We start from the raw sequence: 21,292 nt of genomic DNA, 5'->3' as shown, positions 1-21,292 counted from the left end.
CTTAAGATGGTGATTCAGCAAAAGTGGAAGCAGTTCTTTAAGAATCCCTCTATTCAGCACTGATTTTGCTTACATCAGTGGGGCTAGCATGGGTGCTGCAAAGGTCACTTCCAGGGGCAAGCAATCAAGAGCTTAAAGCAAAGAATGGACACAGCCAGTAGTTGGACAAAATAACCACAACCCACACAACAGACATTTGATATGCAATCCCTCAAAAAAGTCTAAGTCAGTTCTTGCATAGATAGGCAGCCTTGGCCGTCTCTTTACTAAACATACACCAGAATTTTTTGGTTTTGTTTAGGGTTCTGGTATCTGCAACACATGGTGTTAGAAAGGGGGAACAAACCAAGAGAAAAATAAAGCCTTTGGAGCAGTCATCAAGTCTTAACAAAATCAGTCCTAAAAATGGAAGTTTTAAGCTAGCAAGACAAAAGAATGCTTTATCATAACCCATCTGCACTTTATCACGTGTTTCAGCCTTAACCGCATCTGCAATTCCCAGTATCTACAAGACCAAGAAACAGGTCACCTGCAGTGGTGATGAGGGGCAGCCCACAGGACCCTCCATCTCCCTGTGCACAGGTGAGGCTTGAATCTCCACCTGCATATAAACCTATGCATGTAGCAGTGTGCTCCGCAATGTCCTGAGCCCTAGAAAGTCACTTGAGACACCTCACCTTTGTTCCTTCTGTCAGCAGACACAATTAATAAAGGTGGATAAACCATATCTACAACAAGCAGCTAAAAAATTCCATTTTAATACTAAAAATAGAGATTAACAATATTTTTCCAAATTTCAGACCTAGCACTACTGTTTTCTTCCCCATTCAGATGGAAAAGCTGAACAGAGGTGCATTATCAGCATGAAGAAGTAGTTGAAATGAGCAGTATCTGATCTTCTTTAAGTTTGCCAATTCCTTTCCAGGAAGTTAAATGACTAAAGCAGATTTTTTTTTACAGAATATGGCAGTAATGGAAAAAAAAAATCAAAGGAAGGACTGTTGCATCATCTGTCTTGACTTTGGACCAAGGCTCAAACGTGATTTATTTTTCTGCAGAGCACAGAGAGCATTAGGCACTCTAAAGTATTTAAGAGAGAAAAATTACCATTTCTACCGGTTGTCATTAGAATGCTGAACCACTTAAGGTTTTGATGGTGGTTTTATCCTGCTATCAAAGTATCTTGTGCAAATTTTAATTGGAATAACCCGTGGCTAGGCCAGATGAAAGAGAAAGGGCATTTTCTTGTAATGCAGTAAGAAGGGGACAGCCTCATTTTTAACTCCGCTGGGATTAGATCTATTCTGAATTTGTTCAGGGAAGTCATGTTTGTTTTCTGGACTTAAGAATCACTTTCTGTCCTTCTGTTGAGCTTGACCTCAAAAGTAAGTTATGTTCAAGGATCCCAAAATACTTCAAAAATTAAAGGTTATTAATTGAATAACTGAAACTTAATTGAGATGGTTTCCGAAGATTTATCTCCAGCAGTTTAAATTTATTTCATTTTTTATCGTTCACATACTGATACATGTTGCAGTGAAATCTAGAACAAATTAAATTAAAAAGTGGTCCAGAACCGCCAGGAGGGAGAGGAAGGGGGAGGTGGGGGGAAGAGCAACCTCTTTGATTATACCTGCCTTAAACCAACTGAACACAATCTTTCTGAATAATCAGATCTCATAGCTTAAGAAAACATGCATAGAAAGCTGTGAAAATTGGATTCTGTAGGAAGGGCAGTAACATAAGAAAGCACTCTGAGCACCTCTGAATATTCTCGTGAGGACAAAAGCATCTGTTTCTGACTTACTGACTGCTCTGATTCACTGAGTAGATAGTGAGCAGTGTCAACACTTAGAGGATCAAACTCATATTACATTATCAAACCTCAACCCCAGCACATGCCATAGGCTGTAAAGATCACATTGAAAATTAACTTTCCTCATATCAAGTTTTTCAAACAGAATCTCTACATTACTTTTATTTTTATCGTTACCTGAATCAGGATGAGTACAGTGATCCAGCATGAATGTAAAGAAGCTGGATAGCTGAGTATGAAAAAGAAAAGAACAAACACACTGATGAGTTTAGGTGATCCAACAAGCATTAACATCTTTCTTACTCAATTACTTGCAATTTCCCCTTTAGGGGGATCTAAGTCACTACTGTATATTCCCAAATTATCAGCCTGCAATTACACAATTTGTGTCCTACTACAAAAATAGCTCCCTTTCCTTCTTTGCCATGAACTCACAATTGACACTTTATGAATACATAAAATATTTCAGGGCTGTGTCAGTGCTGCTATTTTTGGGTGTAATTCATCTTGCCCATCACCCAGACTATTTGCCTAGACTTCCTTCGTAGTCAATAGAAACAACTGCTACAATGCATTGAACTGACTTTACACACAGGTGCTAGGATGAACACAAAGGCCTGTAAGTTCCAAATTTACTGTATTGACCCTAAAGGAAGCCTGGGCTGACATGCTGAAACACTGATATCTCTGTTGCACATATGTTGCCTCACAGACACAGTTAAGATCAACCATAGTGATCTGCAAATGACCTGCAATCCCTGGCTAACAGAGCTGCTATACAGGAGCCTATACCCTAGATGTGCTGTATGGGCAGGAAGGTGTCCTGATGCCCATGTAGTTACATTCACCTGTATGTCTGTGTATGAATACACACAACTTGGTTCATGTGTCAGGCAGGGAAATAGTTTTATTGATCAGGACCCAACTTTGTAGGAAGAAATCGCCACATACCCATTTTGTTTGTCCAGACACAGTCCTGGGGATAACTTAACTGTTTGTACAGGAAGAATGGAAGATTACAAACCTGTAGTTGATCCTGTTCATCAGCATATTCGATTGACTGAAAGATACTGAGGGAATAGCGGCGCCTCATCTCCAGCCGAGCCATGGTAAAGCGGTACCACTTCTGGATGAGGATTGCAGCTCTAATGACTGTCAAAACAGAAAGCAGTGGAGTACACATGGATGCAGGGTAATCTACAAGGGAAATATGCATGCTGCCTTTGCAGAATTTCAGACAGATGACAAATTCAGTCCATTGTGCACAGTCAACAATAAGATGGTACCCAGTAAAAGTGAGACTGAAAAAAAATTACATGATGCCTTTACTGTTTCTTTCTTTAGACACAGATCCCAAGCTGGCTGACTTGCTCAGGCCTAAGTTGTTAGTAACCTTGCCCATTTAATTGCCTTGAAGACAGTACCCAGGTAAGAAGTCAGTCATGTTCAGCTGATGGGCACTATATGAGTTTTGGGAAGGTGAGGAAAGGAAGAACAGTTTAGCCTATCAGTAGAATGTCTTTCTTTACCAAGCTGCAGTAAAAAGCTTTGATTTTGCAAGCTGCAACATGAACAGCCATATAATGACAGTATTTTCAACAACCTCTTCTACCAGAAAGTCTTTGCCTGCAGAGCTGCATCAGCAAGCCAGCAAAATTCAAATCCTAGGATAAAAAGTTAACAAATGGTATTGAGGGGCAGAATATGTTACTTAAACAGACAAGCCAAAAGGCAATCAGGTATATCTTTGGCTAATTTGGTTAACAAAAGAACACTCACCCCAAAAATTCAAGGGAACATGCCAGAAGACGATTTTTGACTATGTGCTGAATATGCATTCCACTCAGCATTTTAAGAAGCTGTGTCTACAATGATCTCAGACTGGAAAACTGCTGGAAACTTCACTGAAGGACAGTCATCAAGACTGCAGGCTGGAGGAAAAAGCCTGTTGCCTATAGGCCTCATTCATGCCAGAAAGAGAGCACATTCCTTTAACTGCTCAGATAAAAGTTTATTAAGCAGAGCAACATCTGCTGGCACAAAGGAGTCCTGGGGTGGACACTGTCCTGCACTGCAAAACAGTAAAGAAAAGCTCTGTACTACAGGGACAACAGTTTACACCAGTCAATTATTGTAACTGATCTCAAATATCAGGAATTTTTCTACTAAGATGAGTAGAACCTGAGTGAGAATGATTTTTTTTCTTAAACTGATAGTTATGCAGGTAAGGACAAACATTAATGGGAAAGTGATTCTATTAATAGATGTATAACATTAAGGAAACCTTTTTATAAAAATTCTTACAGATACCATAACAACACCTTGTTTGCTCATTTTACCATTAATGATTATACAGTATAGTTAAAGTGATAAAATTTTCTAGTCTAGACAAAACTAAAATCCATAAAGACTCCCATCCTGTAGATATTGCATCCACCCTAGAAAAATCCTGACTGAAGGAAATGTGATCCTTATATGACTAAGAGCATCCCTCAGACCCTACAAAAACTATGACATCTCTATTATTTTCGGTCCTTTCAGTCTCCACCACTACAGACCTGAAAGCCTGACATATTACAGCGAGGCTGTCACCAACATTTCTGTTTAGAAGAGCACCTAAGGGGCAAAGCGCAGTCACCAGCACAGAAACTGATTTTCAGCATCAGACCCATTAAACTTCCCATTAAAGCCCCCCCGGGTTGCTTAATGGTCCTGAGCACTTAACATGGCACAGTTCCATTGCTATCACATAAGACAGAAACGTATCAATCACTGTGGTTAATGTTGCAAATCTAACAGAATGTTTCCTGTCTTTTTTTTTAATTGTACTTATTACAGCACTGTTATTCTCAGGACTGAACCAGAACATTATTTTCACACTAGGCTAAACTGCATCTCTAAAAGAAATTGTTATCAGTTGCAGAAGGTCTCTACACCAACAAGTATCTGTTAAATTAATGTTATTAATGCATTAGAGAAATGTACAGCCTCAGGCTGCAGATAGAACGATGGTTCAACATCACTTGACTACTGCTGAAGAGCAGAAAGAAAACCATCCAGCAATTCCAGAAGACAAAACGCAGTCCAACAAGCACACAAAATCATAAGCCATCTTTGGGCTAATGCCCCACATCAATGTGTGCTGATGGTTGTTGATCAAGAAAGAGTACAGCTCCTCATGTATGGGGAATTACAAGAGAGAATTGAGCTGTGAGCTGTAAAACCTGCCTGCGGAGGCACATGGCAGCACACAGAGGCTTATCTCCCCCGGACCCTGGGGGGAGGAGGTGTCACACAGCAGACCTCTACCGAGAGGAGCCTGCCGGGAGCTGCCAGAGGAGTGAACAGTGACTGACCACCCCATGAAAGGACATTGAGAAAGTGTGTTGCTGATGTGGCAACACGGGATAGGTCACGCCATTTAAGGAGATACTGTGCCTTAGAAAAGTGTATAAAACCAACTCACTCCTTTGCGTAAACGATTCAGATTCCCTGGCGGTCTGAGACCGTCATTCAGTCACCGACACTCATGCCCACTCCAAGCTTTTACACACTCAGAAATATTCCCAAGTAGCACATATCCAAGGTCTTGCAAGGCACACGTAGGCACAGCATGCAAACCCAAAGCAGAAGGGCTGCCTCCGAGTTACAGGTAGGTCTGGGAGTCCGGCTGATTGCGTTGTATTTTCATTGCTGTGATACAGCACTGATGCTGCTATGGAGTAGGGTACACAAAGCTGAGGACTGCTCTCAAACCAGTCAGCTGGGATCCCTGTAGCTATGACTAAGTGCTCCTGCTTCATAGTCACCAGCTTCCTGTGACTTGGGTCCTGGCTTGGTAGTCAGAAAGAGCCTTCCTCTTCAACCATGGCTGTTCAGCATAATAATGTCCTAAGATTATGCACAGTACCATGTAACATGGCTCTCTGCTGACCAACAAATTGTGCTTTAATGAAAAATCTTGAAAGAGAACACAAAGGGTCTGAACAAAGGTCTGAGTGAATCCTGGAACCCACCTGCCTGTGCAAAGACTGCTGAGTTCATATCAAGGTGGGGTATGATTAAAAGGAGGGTGATGATCCATTAGTTTAATTGAACATTTAACCAGGTCCTGTGGGGACTTTCAGCTGACAGCCTCAGTAATTGTCAGGGAGAATGCCAGGCCAGGCACTTGGCAGGCCAGAAAACTGATTTTGAAGTCACTGTAATAGCTCTGCTTTATTACACTTGTTTTATAATTGGGGTCACCCAACAGCAGGGAAATTGGGGTGGTTTGCCCAGGAGTCCTGTGGTGTGAAAAGCCATAAAAAGTCCCACTCAGTACCTTACCCCTTAAGCTTTGCCAGTGACAGAGCGAGCACAGACACCTCTGAAATTTAGCTTCTGTCCCAGGTGCTGTGAATCTTTTACAACCCAATCTGTCAGTGTTAGAGGTGGTCTAAAGCTGCTTCCTGACCTCAGCCAGCATCTAAAAACTATGCACTCTTTTAAAAAGAAAATAATTAGAAAATAATTTTCCCTGAACAAGTATTTTGACAACAGGATAGGGGGGAAACATTACCTTGCAATCCTCTTCTGGTGTTAGAGAGAGAACAACCACTTGCCCTGAAGACAAAAGCAACACTCACCATTCTCTGACCTTCTGTCAGCTACAGAATTGCTGCACCCCATGGTTCCAATGATGCTGCCCATCCGTTTTAATTGCTGCTGATACGAAGCATGTTTCCCTCAGCTGTTAGCATTAGATACATTTCCTGTGTTGTTCCTTCAGTGATGAGGGCTATACTCCTTTGGGCTCCTGGGCTCGTCCTAGTACCCCTAACAGGGGTGAGATTGGGAGGAAGGGACAGGGAGAAAAAAAAAAAAAGGTGCTTGACAACAAAGAATCTGAAGTACCTTCAGCACATAACAAATTACTGTACAGCACATCCTACACAAACTGGAGCACACTGGATTTCTTTTTCACATCTGATTACTATCAACTTGCAGCCAAGAGAAATTAACTCAGTAATTAATACAGTTTACTCCTTACATGTTACCTTAAAGTTAATGTGCAGCAGTGATTTCTTAATCTGAAGAATAGCTATTTAAAACCTTATTACTAGGGACAAGGGACTATGGCAACACATTACTCTTCATTTCTGTGATTTGAAAATTGGAACTGCAGGATTTTAAAGATTTTAAATTACATCTGATAGTACTGCTAAAAAAACCCCAACCCTCAACCCTCCTAACACTCCATTGATTTGAAAAGTTGCCTTACCACCCCATTTATCACTTTATCTCTCTTTATCACTACCACCAAGTTTACCAGGACAGACAATACCATAGCAAATCACTTCATAGTCAGATTTCATTTAAATAAAATATCCAGTTTTCTGTTGCATTTCTATTGAAACAATCCAAGCAAAAGATTTTGTTTCATTAAATAAGTGAACAAAATACATTTTGAAGTGAAGTCTTTTGGGTTTTTCTCCTGGCACTTGCTCAACTCTTCACTAAATAGTATCATTTGCTAATGCAATACACTCTCTAATCAACAAATTCAAATTAATACAGTTCCTCTGAGATACAAAATGGATCAATTTCTAAGCAACAAGAAATTCACTGATGCTCTTAGATACTGAACTTTATTTTAGCTAAAGATTTCTTATATGATCATGTTGACCCCTCTCTCTCCATCTCCAGGGATACGTCTCACATCTGAATTATTTCATTTGTTGTTCTGTTTCATTGATATTCCTTTTCTTTTAACCTGAGTTTTAAAACAAAGAAATTCATCAGCATAAAATGAATCCTTAGCTACTATTTTCCTTTGGCTTTACTAGCAGAAATCAAAATAAAAGAAGGATACAAAAGAAAAGGACTCATAAATGCATAACTAGGTGATTTTCAATTTCAATAATTAGAAAACATTTATAATTCTGGGACTATATGTGCAGTTTTCTACATTTATTATTATGTATGATATCCTGTCATGTCATGTTAATGTCACACAACTCTTTGTAGTTCTGGGACTGTTTTTCAGGGTCCCACAAAACAAGGGTACCCTACACTTCAGCTGGGTCTGACTCCTTATGAGTGAGTAATTATTTCAGGAAAGAAGGAGTTTAAGGTTTTTTCCCTGCAATGGACTGCTTTACTTCTCTCTGAAGGAGGTATAATGAAATTTTTTAAAAGTGCTCTTACATTAATTTTGAGCCACTCAATGGCTTTGGCAGCATCAAATACAGCACTGATATTGCTAATAGCTCAAATTTGTCTTCTCTCCAAACAATTCTTGCTCTCCTGGATACCATCTACTCACTTTCCTTCTTAAGAGGATCTCAAGCCTTCATTACTCCATCTCAAACAAGCCAGCCATGACTTGAATTGTGGTCTGAAGACTGGCACTAAGAGCAAAAAAGATCTTACAATCCAAGTTCTACTGCAGTGAGATTCTTGATTAAAGGGCAACTCAGCCTGTGCCCAGCAAGTGGGCAATGGGAGCCCCAAATAGAACCATCACACCTCTCAGGCCTCCATTCAAACCACAGCAAACAATGGGCTGACCCAAGAAATGGGGGGCTGAATCGTGATCATACCCTGCTTTCAGTGACTTCATCTTTCCCCCAATCATTACCACTCTCCTCCACATACCTCTAAACTCATGGACTTCTAGAACCTCCTTGAGCAAAGAAATTAAAAGATAGAGGCATAGGGACAGAAATTTTATTGTGACAGCAGTAAATGAAAACTCAAACATACACTCAGAGCTTGGAGGAAAACTTGCACAGATATATCCTATCATTAAACTTCCTAAAAGGCCAAATCTGGCCGTCAAAGAGGTAGTCCAGGGGAATAGTCATCACCTTCAGTCCCAAATATCTGCATTCAAAAATGGACAACTTTTCATGATGGCTTCTCAAGTGGCTACAGAGCCATCCTTACTGCCAACAAGTATGTCCAGACTCCAGGCCAGGAGAGTAATTTCTGTGAGCTACTTACTATACAGTGTAGCAGTGTCTGGTGAAGAATCATTTGCCATTACAAAACTCCCCCCAAATGTTGGCTGATGAAAGGGAAAGCTGAGCTTTTACCAAGGTATTGCAAGAGACACAAGGTAGCTGGATGAGAATTTGAAATATAACACTGTGTTAACATACTGGATACTATACCACTGATTTACCTTTAAGAGAGAATCTGTCATGTTGACTAAAAAGCATGCATTCAATTTCTACAAGTCAGTGATCTTCCCCACTTTTAGACATAACTTTAAAAAATGCTAGATTTGTCTCAGCTTAGCAAAAAAGCCAGTTTTGTTATAGACAGGCACTAAAAGTACAACCCATCCACTGAAACAAAATAAAATGTCTTTGCAGTCATGCCAATGGATGTGCACAAAGCTAAGCCAGAGTAGCACATGCTGCTCTTTCCTGGACAGGAGTCACTGAAGGTTACACACAGCAAGTGCTCAGAAATTTGGGGTTGAGAACCCAAGCTATTGAGAGCCTGATTTACAGAGATTATGGCTCAGCATCATTTGGTCAGGATCTAATAGCTGCTGCCCCAAATCAATCATGCCTCCAGTTTGTCAGTCACATAAAGACCATCCTGTAAAGATTTATAGCTGACTTTTAATGAAATCAGATGGCAGGTTCTTTGGGCAGAGAGCCATCCTTTAAAGCACACCTTATCTTTTAAAACTATTTGAGCTGTCCCACTAGCAGACAAGTGTAAGCTGGGCTAAACCTGAGGATATGGGAGCCATATGAATAAGAGCCACCAGGATTTAAGTTCTTACTCCTCTGTCTTTTCATTTGTTTCTTACCTTTGATAAACAAAAATGAAAGGCTCCTCCTTTTATTTTTGTTGGGATGGGGTTTCCATAATTATGCTACTTCCCCTAGAAGTTGTTTCAACAGCTCTCTCCAGCAATGTGCCTCCTTTTGCTATCACCCCTTTCTCAATCATATTTGTGAATAGGTAGCTATGATCTCCTCCCATAACAGGTCTTAGGAGGTACATGTACTTGGAGAGTTTTCTGCATGAAGATCAGATGAATGGATGGATGGTTCTAATGACAGAGACTTTCAATTGAAGTCATCTTGCTATAATTTTCTTATTTTACTGTGACTCACAGATTTCCTTCAGAATTGTTTTCATTTGGATATGAAAACTACAGCTACCATAGAGAAGCCATAACCTGGTTTTGTGATGGATTTGCTTCTGTGCATTGCTTCGGACATGAAGCTGGCAAAAGTAAAACACCCTAGATAAGAGAATCCAGACATCAATCACAACACTCAGGTCAGGACCTGCAGTAGGACAGCTCTCCAAAACTGTCTTGTTGGGATTGTCAAGGAGGGGAATCTGGAGATGAATTAAAGATCTCATTAGCTAAAAGACCCACCCTGCAGAAAGTAGGATGAAGCTGTCACAGTCAACTAGCAGGGTGAAATGGAACCTGGCTATGGCACAAGAGCTGTAAGTTTGACACCAACACTGAATTTGATCTGCCAAGGGGTTGATATAAGAACATCAAACATAGACAAATCAATATGTGATAAGGTCTCCATTGTTTTACATCTGTGGAACAAACTAACATTTCTATTAAATGATTTTCAGTGATTATATACATGTGAAAGAAAGAAATGAGAAAGCCTCTTTGTTAACAGACAATTTCTTTAGCCCGCTCTGAGAAGCAAGGCTAAGCTCAATATAGAGCTGATGGAATGATTGCTATCAGTGACCATGCTGATAGACCTTAGTGTTGGGGCCAGGAATCAATAGGGAATGGGATGCAGCAAGATACCAGAAAGCCAGCAAAGCCTGAAAGAGAATAGGATGAAGAATAGGATGAAGTTTTAAGGTGGACTCATATTCCTGAACCAAAAAATGCACTGCAAAAAGCAATAAAAGCAAGAGTAGCCAAGGTGTGAACATGTAGATAGTTCAAGCAATCCCTTAGCTCAGGAAATGCATGCAACCCAAAGAGAATCGGTAGAAAAATTGGTGGGAGAATACCAGTTCATATTATTTATATCATTAAAGGGTACATTTACACATTTACACAAAACATTTTAACCCTTTTTTTTTTTTTTCCCTTTTGTTGCAAAAAATAAAGCAAGCAGCCTCATTTTTTCGTGCAGCAAGACTTTGGGCACAATTGTTTTTAAAAAGAGGGGGAGTAGCAGATGCAGGTGTACAGATGGGGTGCAGATCACCTTGAAGAATGAGCAAACCCATCATATCACTTTCCAGAAATGTTAAACGCCTCTAGGGGGAGATTCCTTTGGGCAACAAGGGGAAAACTGAAAATCCTGAAGGAAAGTTGGTTCTAGTAAACTGAACCCAACTGGAGCATAGAAGTTAACACCCTTTAAGCAAAAAGCTGGATCACACTGTCCTACAGTTAATAAGCAGGTTCTTAATGACATCCTGAAAAAGCAAATATTCAGCATAAATATGCATTGAAATCTGAGCCAGTTTAAAAATTAAATTCATGCTTCAGCATGGTTTTCATAAAGTTTAAGTTAAGCATCAGAAGAAGGTTCAAAAATATAATAAAAATTATATTTCTTGAAACAGAAAGTACATGAAATACAGTAGTCTGAAAGCTATTTGATCTCATCTGTACTCAGAAGTTCTGGATAACTGACTCAGTCCAGGTCAAACATTATAATTTGAAGCACAGTGATTTTTCTCAGGGTAAGATCATAAATAATGCCACATACATCTGTCATTTTGTCAATTTGCTCTTTAAATGTGAGCTAAATATATATATATATATCCCACCCAAAGATATTACCTTTTTTTCTTTCGGCTTCAGCAATACCGAGATTTTTTGTACAAGAGTACCTTTAGAAGATTCTTTTTTTTAAGAGAAAGCAACCCCTGGGGGGTGCAGCTCTGCAGAACAGGTGCTCCAATTGTCTCTGGGGCTCTGGAGCTCCAATGCACTTGCTCTCCACCTATTTATACAGCTTCCCAAGAGGAAATTTCTTGAATGCTGCTCTTCAGAAACAGTCAGGGGAAAATGCTGTTTTCATCCTCCAACCTGATGTGAAAGCTCATGGCTGCAGCCCTCCAGCTGTGCTGTTTGCGTGTTGAAGAGCTGTTTTGTCACCATGCCTCCTGAATCTCAGGCAGAGAAAGGGATGGGCTGAAGTTATCTGCCTCGCATCTGAAGTCACATGATCTCTTTCGGCCTTTCTGCTGTGTTGAGGCAATGATTTGCATTTTAGCAGATCTAGCACACTGGAAAAAACATAAGGCTGTCCAGGTTCTTTGGTTATCTGATGTGACTGGCATGGTTATGAAAGCTTTTAAGGAAAGGAGCACTGAATTTACTGCAAGGCATTGTATCTGCATGCAAGTAATATAGGTGTTCTCCAAATCACTCAGTCATACCCAGATAATGGGACAAGTATGAAGCACTCAGATCTTGTGGTGGGAAGCACTGCGCTAATGCCTTCAGTTTCTTCATGTGCATGCACATGTTCTCACCATAAGTGTGTGACTGGAATTCCGTGGACTTAGTTCATGTTTTGGCTCATCTTTTCCTTGTGTGACTGCTGGGAAGGGATTGAAAAAGCTGAGAACACTGCAGCCTTGCTCCAGTCAGAAAGCCGTGCTTTGAAATCAAACCCTGAGCCCCCTGACCCCTGGCAGCAGGTCCTGCATCTCTGCCCCAGCTCCTGGCCACACTGACCCCTGACTCTCAGTCACTGCACAGGATCCCTATGGAAGGGCAGAGCCATCATGGTGATTTGTTACTGCCCACTGCTCACACAACAGCCCCTGAACAATCTGCTCCACTGGCAGTGTATGGATAGCACAGGGACACTGATTTTGAATGCATACCCCACCAAACCACTCAAAACTAGGAGGTGTCACTGGAAGCATGATATTGTAATATCACCACTACAGTTTTGGGCCCACTCCTCAGCATCACTTATGCTCATCAGGCCACCTTTGCCCCAGTCCAAAAGCCAGGGAGAGATTGTGTGCTGCTGTGCAGTGATGGAAAAGAGCACAGCAGCCACTTTTGTGGGGTCAGGGCGGGGGCCTGTGGGTCCAAAGAGAACCACAGGTTATAAAGCATGCTGGGGTGGGAGAAAGCTCCATGTGCCTGGGCACAAGATGAAGTTCACTGTGCCCCTTCCTCTGAAGCCTCTCCAGGTGATGGAGCCCCACCAGGACTGGATGGGAGGCAAAAGATTTCTGAGAATAGAGGCAAATACAGTAATATCTTCATCCTCCTGTCCCTCCCCAAAGGTCTACTAATACCATAACTTGCTATTTGCAGAATTTTTTTGCCATCTGTGGGGTGACAGTTCTAAAGGCATCAACCACCACTCTGAAGGACAAAGTGATCAAATACCCTTTTGAGACAGATTTTTATTAAGGTACAAAAGACACTTAAAATGCCAAACCAGCGAGGCAGAAGACATTTGATTGACTGAGCTAGTCCTCTGAGGTTCTGGAGTCCAGGACACAAGTTTCCACTTTCAAAGCTGTTCTCTCCTGTGAGACGAGGCAGTAAATGGAAAGCATACCAAGCGCAATAATTCCGCATGACCCAGAAGAGTTTTGATGTTTGCTTTTCTGGCAGGATGCACTTTCCCTGATCTTAGTTACAGTAGCTAATCTTTTATGTATGATCATGCTGCTCTGCCAAAATGCATGCAAGCAAAAATACATCACAACCTCTTTCCACTGCACTCCCGGGATACACATTATTTATAAACATTTACTGTACCTGATAAGTTCATCTATACTGGCATTTACCAAGATCTCTGCATAATGAGAGGCTACAAGGTTTGCTCCAATTGCCAATAAATCCATCAGAAACATTTCATCCAAGATCAGTGGGAGAGAGATAACCTTAGCAATTAGGTTCTTTAGGACATGTTTTGTTTCTCAGGGAAGTTCTTTGTCCTCTGTCTCAGTGATCTGACATGACTAAGCAACCTGATAAAGAGTCAGTGTTGCTGGACTGAGCCACCTCTCCAGTTACTTGTGGGGATCACAATAACATGCAACTTGAGGAAACACAAATGTCCTTTCCAAATTAACCTTTCCCTATCAAGTCCAAGGAGACAACACCATTTTCCTTTCCACAAAGGGCAAAGAGAACATACCAGTCCCATCAACAAGGTCACACATACTACTGCTTTTATGCTCAGCAGTCATGTATCACACACACACTTAATATGCTGAATAGAGTTTTAGTGATCATCAACAGCTGCAACAGAAAGTAGGCCAAAAAATTCGGGGAATATATGGTTGAGCAGTCTAGCTCTAGACAAGAAAAAACCCAGTGATGGTGCTACTGTAGAAATCAGGGCATCCCTCTAAAAGCAGCCCTTCTTGATGTAATAGCACATATTCTGTTTTCCAAATACTTTGGAAACATTAACCTCCCGAGCAAGTCTTCATGCAGGCGTTCCACATACATAATTCAAATTCTGCTTCAGGCTTATTTCTCAGATGCACCCACTACAAAGTGATGTAACCAATATTTTTCAAAAAGAATGAAGATAATCATAGTTGAAGTGAATGTACTCCTTCTAAGCTCTGACCATGGTTTCCCTCCTCTTGCCCTACCAAGCTTAACGAAGTATTTTTATATGACCCAGCAAAGTATTTTAAAGTACTAGCCAGGGGACAAGTCCCTAACTGAGAGACTTGGATGGCCAATCAGAGACAGAAAGAAAAAAAAAAGACAAATAGAAAAAAGTGAAGTGAGACATTAATGTCCAGAACAAATCTAAACTCTGTCTCAGTCAGTGAGATGACAGAAATCTGTGCTCACACATTAGAAGAAGTAGGTTAATTTGTGTGAACAGAAAAAGAAATGTTCCCCTACTGACAATTCTGGGTGAGAAGGTGAATAAAACACATCAAAAGTAGCATCCTTGGCAAAAAGCATACAAAATCAGAAATGTGAAAGAAAGGCAGCGGTAGGGCCTCAAAGCTCCTGAAGACCAAGAAACTAGACCAGAACACTATGAAACCATAAGGATACCCTCTGTAAAAAATGAGAACTTTTTTTTTTTTTTTAAAGAAACTTTCCCAAATTATCAGATGAATGCAGATTATTCTGGGAAGCAATGACTAATGACCTAATTTGCACAACTCTACCTCCCTCACTTTAGCTTCAACCTCCACTTAGAGCGTATAGAAATGATAACTATCTATCTACAGCACCAAGAGTTTGAGAGATCTTAGTAGAGCAACATGAGGAAAAAGAAATGGGCATAAGAATTGCCTAACAAAAGCTTGATGTGCATTTTGTTGGTCTGGTGAACCAGAAGCTATACACACACTGCAAATCCTACGTCCTGATGCCTCAGGCCCACCAGACTGTCTCTTCCCCAAAGGGTTAAAGCCTTTAAATCAGGCTCTCCAGGTCAGGAGAGCACACAGATTTGACTCACACGCTAATGATCAGTATGTAAAAGGATTTTTTAAAAAAATTTTGATTGTTTTTTAAAGACTAGAAACTACCAACTAATAACTGCAACCATCACATCCATGGTGGAGGGCAGCAAGTCTCTGGAAATAATTTTCTTCACCTGTATATTCATCTAATGCTTATTAAACTGCTTCTAATGAAAAAAAGGACAACATTTTCTACTTTATTACAGTAAATAAATCTGCTGCTTCAGCAAAATGTTATTAATTTCAGGAGTCCTGGAAACTACACTATTTAGCCACAAAAAATACACTGTTTTGCTTACAAGCGCCACACTTCTGAAAACTCACAAACTTACCTTTTAGATTCCAAATAATAGCTTCTGTTTGTAACTTTTAACCTGTAAACATTGTACACGTGCCTTAATTTGTGCTCCTACAAGCCACTCCCTTTGAGATGTGAGGCAAGATGCAATATGGTGAGGACTGAGGTGGCGCGAGTAGTGCAAAAACCCAGGTAAAACATAACAGGGGGAAGATGGCAATTATGGTGGGGTGTAAGAGGTGACAAGAAAGTCCATGGATGGATGGATGGATGGATGGATGGATACCCAAAACACCTACTCAAGGAGCTGTTTCCCGCACAGGCTCCGGGCCCGAGCGGGGCCTGGGGCGGTGGGCGAGCGCGGGGCGCCCCCTGCCGGCGGCGCGGACTGCGGGGCGCCGGGCCCGGGCGGCCACACACGGGCGGAAAACCCTCCGTCCTCTCCACGGGGTTGGAAAGAGCCGGGCGTTCTGCCTCTCACTGCCTTATGTTTCTTAAACAACCTCCAGTACCGAGGAAATCATCTACACCTCCCGGCCCCGCTGAAAAGAGAGCTGAAGCACCTCGCTATGGTGGCTTTAGAGGAAGTCCGCGCAGCCGGGCTCCCCCGGAGCAGAGGCGGAGTTGCTGCAGCTCTCCGGAGCTCAGCCTGCCCTCCCCACACTCGGGCCAACGTGATGTGACACCCCAGCCCAACAGTTGAGCATGTCCCAGGAGCAGCGGGATGCGCAGGAAGGCTGGCAGCCCTTCCCGAAGCGGGGCTAGTGGCAATGGCGTTGGGAGCACACGCGCTGAAGGCAAAAGATTTACGGAACACATTCGTATGCATGTGCCGAATACGTGCAGGGGAAGGGAGCGCTCCCTGTAACGTGGCCCGTGCCCCACCCTGGGTCGGTACCTGCCCCTGTGCGCCGCGTTCGGCCGGGCAGAGCGGGGCCCGCCGCTGCCCCAACACGGTGGCACAGAAGCCTTACCTAGAGTTGATTTACCCCCGTCACTGCCCTTCTGTAGGTCTCAGAAGGACAGAAAACGCATTAGGGTATTTTTTAATTACTACATTTGTTTGTAATCAGCCAGCAATTAAAAAGAGAATACCAGACTTCCCTCCTCACTCACGGAGGGAGGCATGGCCAGCGTGTCGTCGATAGGGGCAGTGTGGGGAGGACGGTTTCGCGTGGCGGTTCCATAGTGTAGTGGTTATCACGTCTGCTTTACACGCAGAAGGTCCTGGGTTCGAGCCCCAGTGGAACCAGCGCCAGCTGTTAATTTTTTTTTTTCTTGGCTCACGCTGAGTTTTTCGTAATTTCCTTTAACGCGATCGGTTTACGGTTTAGCTGTTTCCTCCACAAGACGGGGAACCTCCTAACCAGTTAAAGAAAGCGCGGGCCCTGCGTGCGGCAGAGGCGGAGCACGGTGTTTCCACGGGAGCAGAAAGGCACCTCATGTGGGAAACCCTGCCACACGGGATCCTTTCCACAGGCTGCAACCTTGGCAGGAAACGCCCGCCTTCAAGAGGAGCCTTTCCCTGCCAGCGCGGGAGAGAAATCCCCACCTTACCTTGGTCCCGAGGAGGGGTAACCGAGGAGGCCACAGAGAGCAGAGGCCGTGGGGAGAAGCAGCAGCCCGTGCCTGCTCCCAAGCAGCGAGGGACAAAGGCCGTGGCGAAGTCTGCAGCCCCATGCATCGCCGAGGAGTCTCACCGGGACAGACTGGAGCATAGGTCCTTTCATCCCTGTGTTTGGAGAAGTGTTTGAGCTCTGGGGAAAGGCCAGTGCTTTTCACAGCAGACAGCTAGCAAACACGGTTAACTCCATCCGTGTTTTCCCCTGTACTGTGTGTATCGTCTTTATTAATCGGGAAAGAAAGAGCCATCTCAGCTTGCCTCGGAGCAGCTTCACTTTTAAATTATGCTGTCTCATTTTGCACGTGCAAGGCTTTAGAAAAGGGTACCCTCTGGGCATGGCTGCTGGCACGGCATCTGTCTGCGTGGGAGCCCTGTCGAGTGCTGAGGCTAAAACGTCTCTGCAGGAGGAGGAGAAGACTCCCTGAGCTCTGCTGACCTGGAGTCAGCTCTTTAGTATCTTTGCAGGATCAGAGTGGGAGGGTGTGATTTACCTATCTTAAAGATTAAAGAGAAAAAATTGGCTTAACTTACTTTAATCAGAGACTTATTAAGAAACTTACCTTCATCATCATCATATTAAGAAAACTATTAACCTTTGTCAGTGCTTGTTCTCACTAAAAAAACACTCTGGGCTACAGACAAGGTGCAGTTAGATTGCAGATAGAGATTGCAGACCAATGCAGGGATACCTGGGCCAGGTTGCAAAAGCTTTTTTTGGGTGGAAAGCAGCCACACATCCCATAGTGAGACCTGGCAGGCCAAAGTCGTAAGATTACACCATACTGATGCTATGGGCCTGTGCAACCTGCAACCTGAAAGTGCAGAAGTACACGGGTCTGGCTTTCCTCTGCCTATTTTGCTTAGCAGTTGTACTAGTTTGAAAACAAACCAATGGGAGGCACCAAGTCAGAATAACAATTTAATGGAAATTAAAGAAAAGGAAAAAAAAAAGTAAAAGAAAACACTGTCAAACTGACCGAGTCAAGGTACAACCTGACACCCTGTTAGGCACGGTGGTGGTAGCAGTCTGGTAGAATGGTGGCTGCAGTCCTCTGAAGCGGTGATCCTGTAGTAAAAGAGTCTGCTCTTCCTCAGAAAGTCCAATGGTGGCTGTGTAGCTCCTGTCCTCTGGAAATCCAGTGGGAAGCCAGTGTCTCTGGTGGTCAGAGTCCCAGATTATATCCACGATGGGATGCTTGGTTCCTCCCTCTGGGTGGAGCATCTCACAATGGGGTAATGAGTCATGAGATAAAGTGTTGATGAGGCTCATTAACAGAAGATAGTCCGGAGGGAGTTATCTCTGAGTCAGGCGGCAGGACAATGGTGGGCAATTAACAGAAAGATAGTCTGGGGGGAGGAGGCAAGGAAACACTGCCCCTCCTGGTTTCAACAGCTCATGAGGATGGTAATAGAATACACTGCAACCCAGGACAGCAGTGTGTGTGCAGTCCACAAGAGGTGAAGCTAAAGCAATGTGGTCCCGTGTCTGGGGTAAACTGTCTTCCACAGACTGGCTGCTTCCAGGATACAGGCTCAAAGCTGAGTCAGACATAGCTAGACTTCTCCTAATGTAGGATATACAAGCCTTTGGTGTAGGTACCTCCCATCTAATAGGGATGGTGATCCCATGGTGCCTATGCTGCCATCGATGGCCAAAGCACCCCAAGTGCATGAGTTACAGGGAATGGGCCTGGGCCTGGTGGTCAGCGCTGTATAATTATCTGCCTCACGTTTTCTTACATTTGGGAAAAGGTCTCTATTTCAGAAGACGACTTCAGCTCACACTTGAGACTTGTAAAAAAATATTTTATTCCTAAAGCCATATCTTAAATGTGTATTGACCGCTGCAACTCTGTCCATTTGAAGGGGATCGAGCTCTGACTCCGATTCTAAAAGCGTTGGCAGTCTTGCCCTCTCCGCACATCAGTATCCTGCTTCTGAGAGATGTCCCTGGTTCACGTGTACACGTCTAAATGTGTGTTTTGTACGTTCCCTTACTGTGCTAAAACAAAAGTGTGCCAGTCACATATTCCTGCTGAGACACTGCTCATTGTTTGTGTTCCTCTTCCAGGCGCATGGATCTGTGTGTGCTGCTCTGATTGAGCCGTCTGGCACTCCAACTTGGGGAGAAACATGACACTGCTATGTGGAGTTGCACTTCTCTCTCACACACGAGTACTTTTGCCTCCCGCTTCCCCTCCAAGGCCTCACACACATGCTGCCAGTCAGACTAAAAGCATCTCCATGGTACGGGGTGATCTCTGGCTTTTTTTCCACAATCTGGCAGAATGAAACACATCAAGATTTCTGAGGGCTATGAAAACATAACAAAATGTCTTAGGCCTAATGGGACGTGAGCTACAGCTGGAAAAGATGTATAGACAGAAGAGTGAACCTGCCCAGGCAGTTCCTATTTTGCATCGCTGTGGGAATGTTACCAAACTGTCTTAATTTGGGCCATTTGTACTAGTCTCAGTTCTGTTCTGTAATCAGTGCCAGACTAATCTTTATCCTTTTTAAAATTTTTTTTTTCTTTTTTATCCAGGGTAAATGTAGCCATTTCTGGTGCTATGTTATGTACTGACCATTAAATTTTTTCTGCCTTCTGTACCTGAAAATATTTCACTGCTTGCTAAGAATTAACTACATGATCATTTAGCAATGCTGTCTGCACTGGCAGCGTGGTTTTGCTGTTTACAGTTATTAAAATGAAGGACTATCAACACCCTTAGACACAGACTATCTGAACTGCATACTATTTATATAGAGACTTTAATTCTAATACTCTTCTAATCTTCATGTAAAACAGTTTGGTTTTTTTAATGCTATAGACACTTTTTTAAACAAAGGCTTCCCTTTCTTTTGTTTGGAGGGAGTTTTATAACTGGGCAGCCACCAGTCTTAAGAGTATCCCTTTGGACGAAATGTTCTTTGATAAGAGCTGTGCTATTTCTGAACACATTCCCTGGGCTACTGTGCTTTTCTTACACAAAATCAAAACGTATTTGAAGGGTGAGGTTGACCATAAACCAAGCTGATTTAAAAATGCATGTGGTGATGGGAGAGAATTTGGCTTTATTTTTCTTTAAAACATGGTAGGTGATTTCTCTCTGTGTGAGTAGCTTTCCTTCGCTGTGACCTGTCCTTATGAGACCATAAGGTGAGAGGCTGAAGCTCAGGTCTGGTTTTCCAAGAGATATGTGGATGAAGGTATTTAGGGATTTTTAAGCTGGTGTTTTCAAACCCACGAGATTTAGATACCAACTGCTCATCAATGCAAAGAGGGAATCTGAGTGTCTTCAGCAGCTCTGGAAATCTCTGTTTCCATCGCAGCCCATTTTACACTGAACAATATAAGGAATATACTTAGAGTCTGAAGTGAGATGCTGCACTGCAACAGATGCCCAGAGCCTGCCCTGGTACCCTCAATGAATCTCATATTTCTTTAATTCCTGGCTGGACCTTCTGGTGGGTCTCACTGCCCTGAGATGGGAACAGCACATGAGCATAAGGCCTCTGGCAAAAAATCAGGAGCAGCCCCCTGCCCCCTGCACCTCCTGGTACCTGGGATGAGCTGCCCTGTGTGCTTGCCCTGCCATGCATTGGTTCTCCCCCAGGGTTTGGGATGAGCTGGCTCAGGTCCATGAAGCAGAAAGGCCATGCCTGTGACAACCCTCCTCTCCATATAGGTGGGGTAAAGTGGGAAAAGTGTTGGATTGAGGAGGTTTAACACCTTGAGGCTGAGCAAAGCAGTGAGCCCCCTTGATGGGAGACTCCTCCCATCCATGTCATGTACCCTGGTGAGTCTGGCATGTGTTGATGCTGGAGGTGCAACTGCGGTGAGATGCTGTACCTGGCAACACATTTACAGGGCATTCCAAATTTGTGGGTATCCTACAGCAAGTGAGATGAATGCTGCCCAGGGGACTGTTTTTGAAAAGCTAGCATCCTTGTTTGCACAGCATTTTTGAATGAATATAGACCAGAAGAGTAGAGGCACAACTATCTTAGCTCAACAGCAGCTAGTGATCTAAGCAGTGCTTTAATCTATTCCCAGTGCATATAATCTGAGATCTCTTGAAACGAAGCAAGCTGCTTCTGAAGCAATTGCTTTCAAAAATGTCCA

At 42.9% G+C, this 21,292-nt stretch overlaps 1 protein-coding gene and 1 non-coding gene across 3 annotated transcripts in view; one reads left to right on the top strand and one right to left on the bottom strand.

Annotated features, from left to right (window-relative positions):
* Positions 1 to 12,042, bottom strand: part of PPEF1 (protein phosphatase with EF-hand domain 1) — a 35,558-nt gene extending 23,516 nt beyond the window's left edge. Inside the window, exons 1-4 of one of the 2 annotated variants that reach the window (XM_032100755.1) lie at positions 11,607 to 12,042; positions 6,445 to 6,634; positions 2,841 to 2,968; positions 1,994 to 2,045 (exon numbers count right to left, since the gene is read on the bottom strand). In XM_032100755.1, coding sequence (XP_031956646.1) covers positions 1,994 to 2,045; positions 2,841 to 2,968; positions 6,445 to 6,508 — 244 coding nt within the window. In that variant the 5' untranslated portion in view covers positions 6,509 to 6,634; positions 11,607 to 12,042. Of the gene's footprint in view, positions 1 to 1,993; positions 2,046 to 2,840; positions 2,969 to 6,444; positions 6,635 to 11,606 lie in introns of those variants that run through there. The other variant, XM_032100756.1, reaches the window with a different exon arrangement.
* A 4,679-nt stretch (positions 12,043 to 16,721) lies between these two features.
* Positions 16,722 to 16,794, top strand: TRNAV-UAC. The gene has a single exon. It is a non-coding gene; the product is annotated as a tRNA-Val (tRNA).
* Positions 16,795 to 21,292: the final 4,498 nt, after the last annotated feature.

This window comes from Corvus moneduloides, chromosome 2 (assembly GCF_009650955.1).
Source record: "Corvus moneduloides isolate bCorMon1 chromosome 2, bCorMon1.pri, whole genome shotgun sequence".
NCBI lineage: Eukaryota > Metazoa > Chordata > Aves > Passeriformes > Corvidae > Corvus > Corvus moneduloides.
Note: the sequence above shows the minus strand (reverse complement) of the source record. Positions and strands in the feature narration are given on the sequence as shown.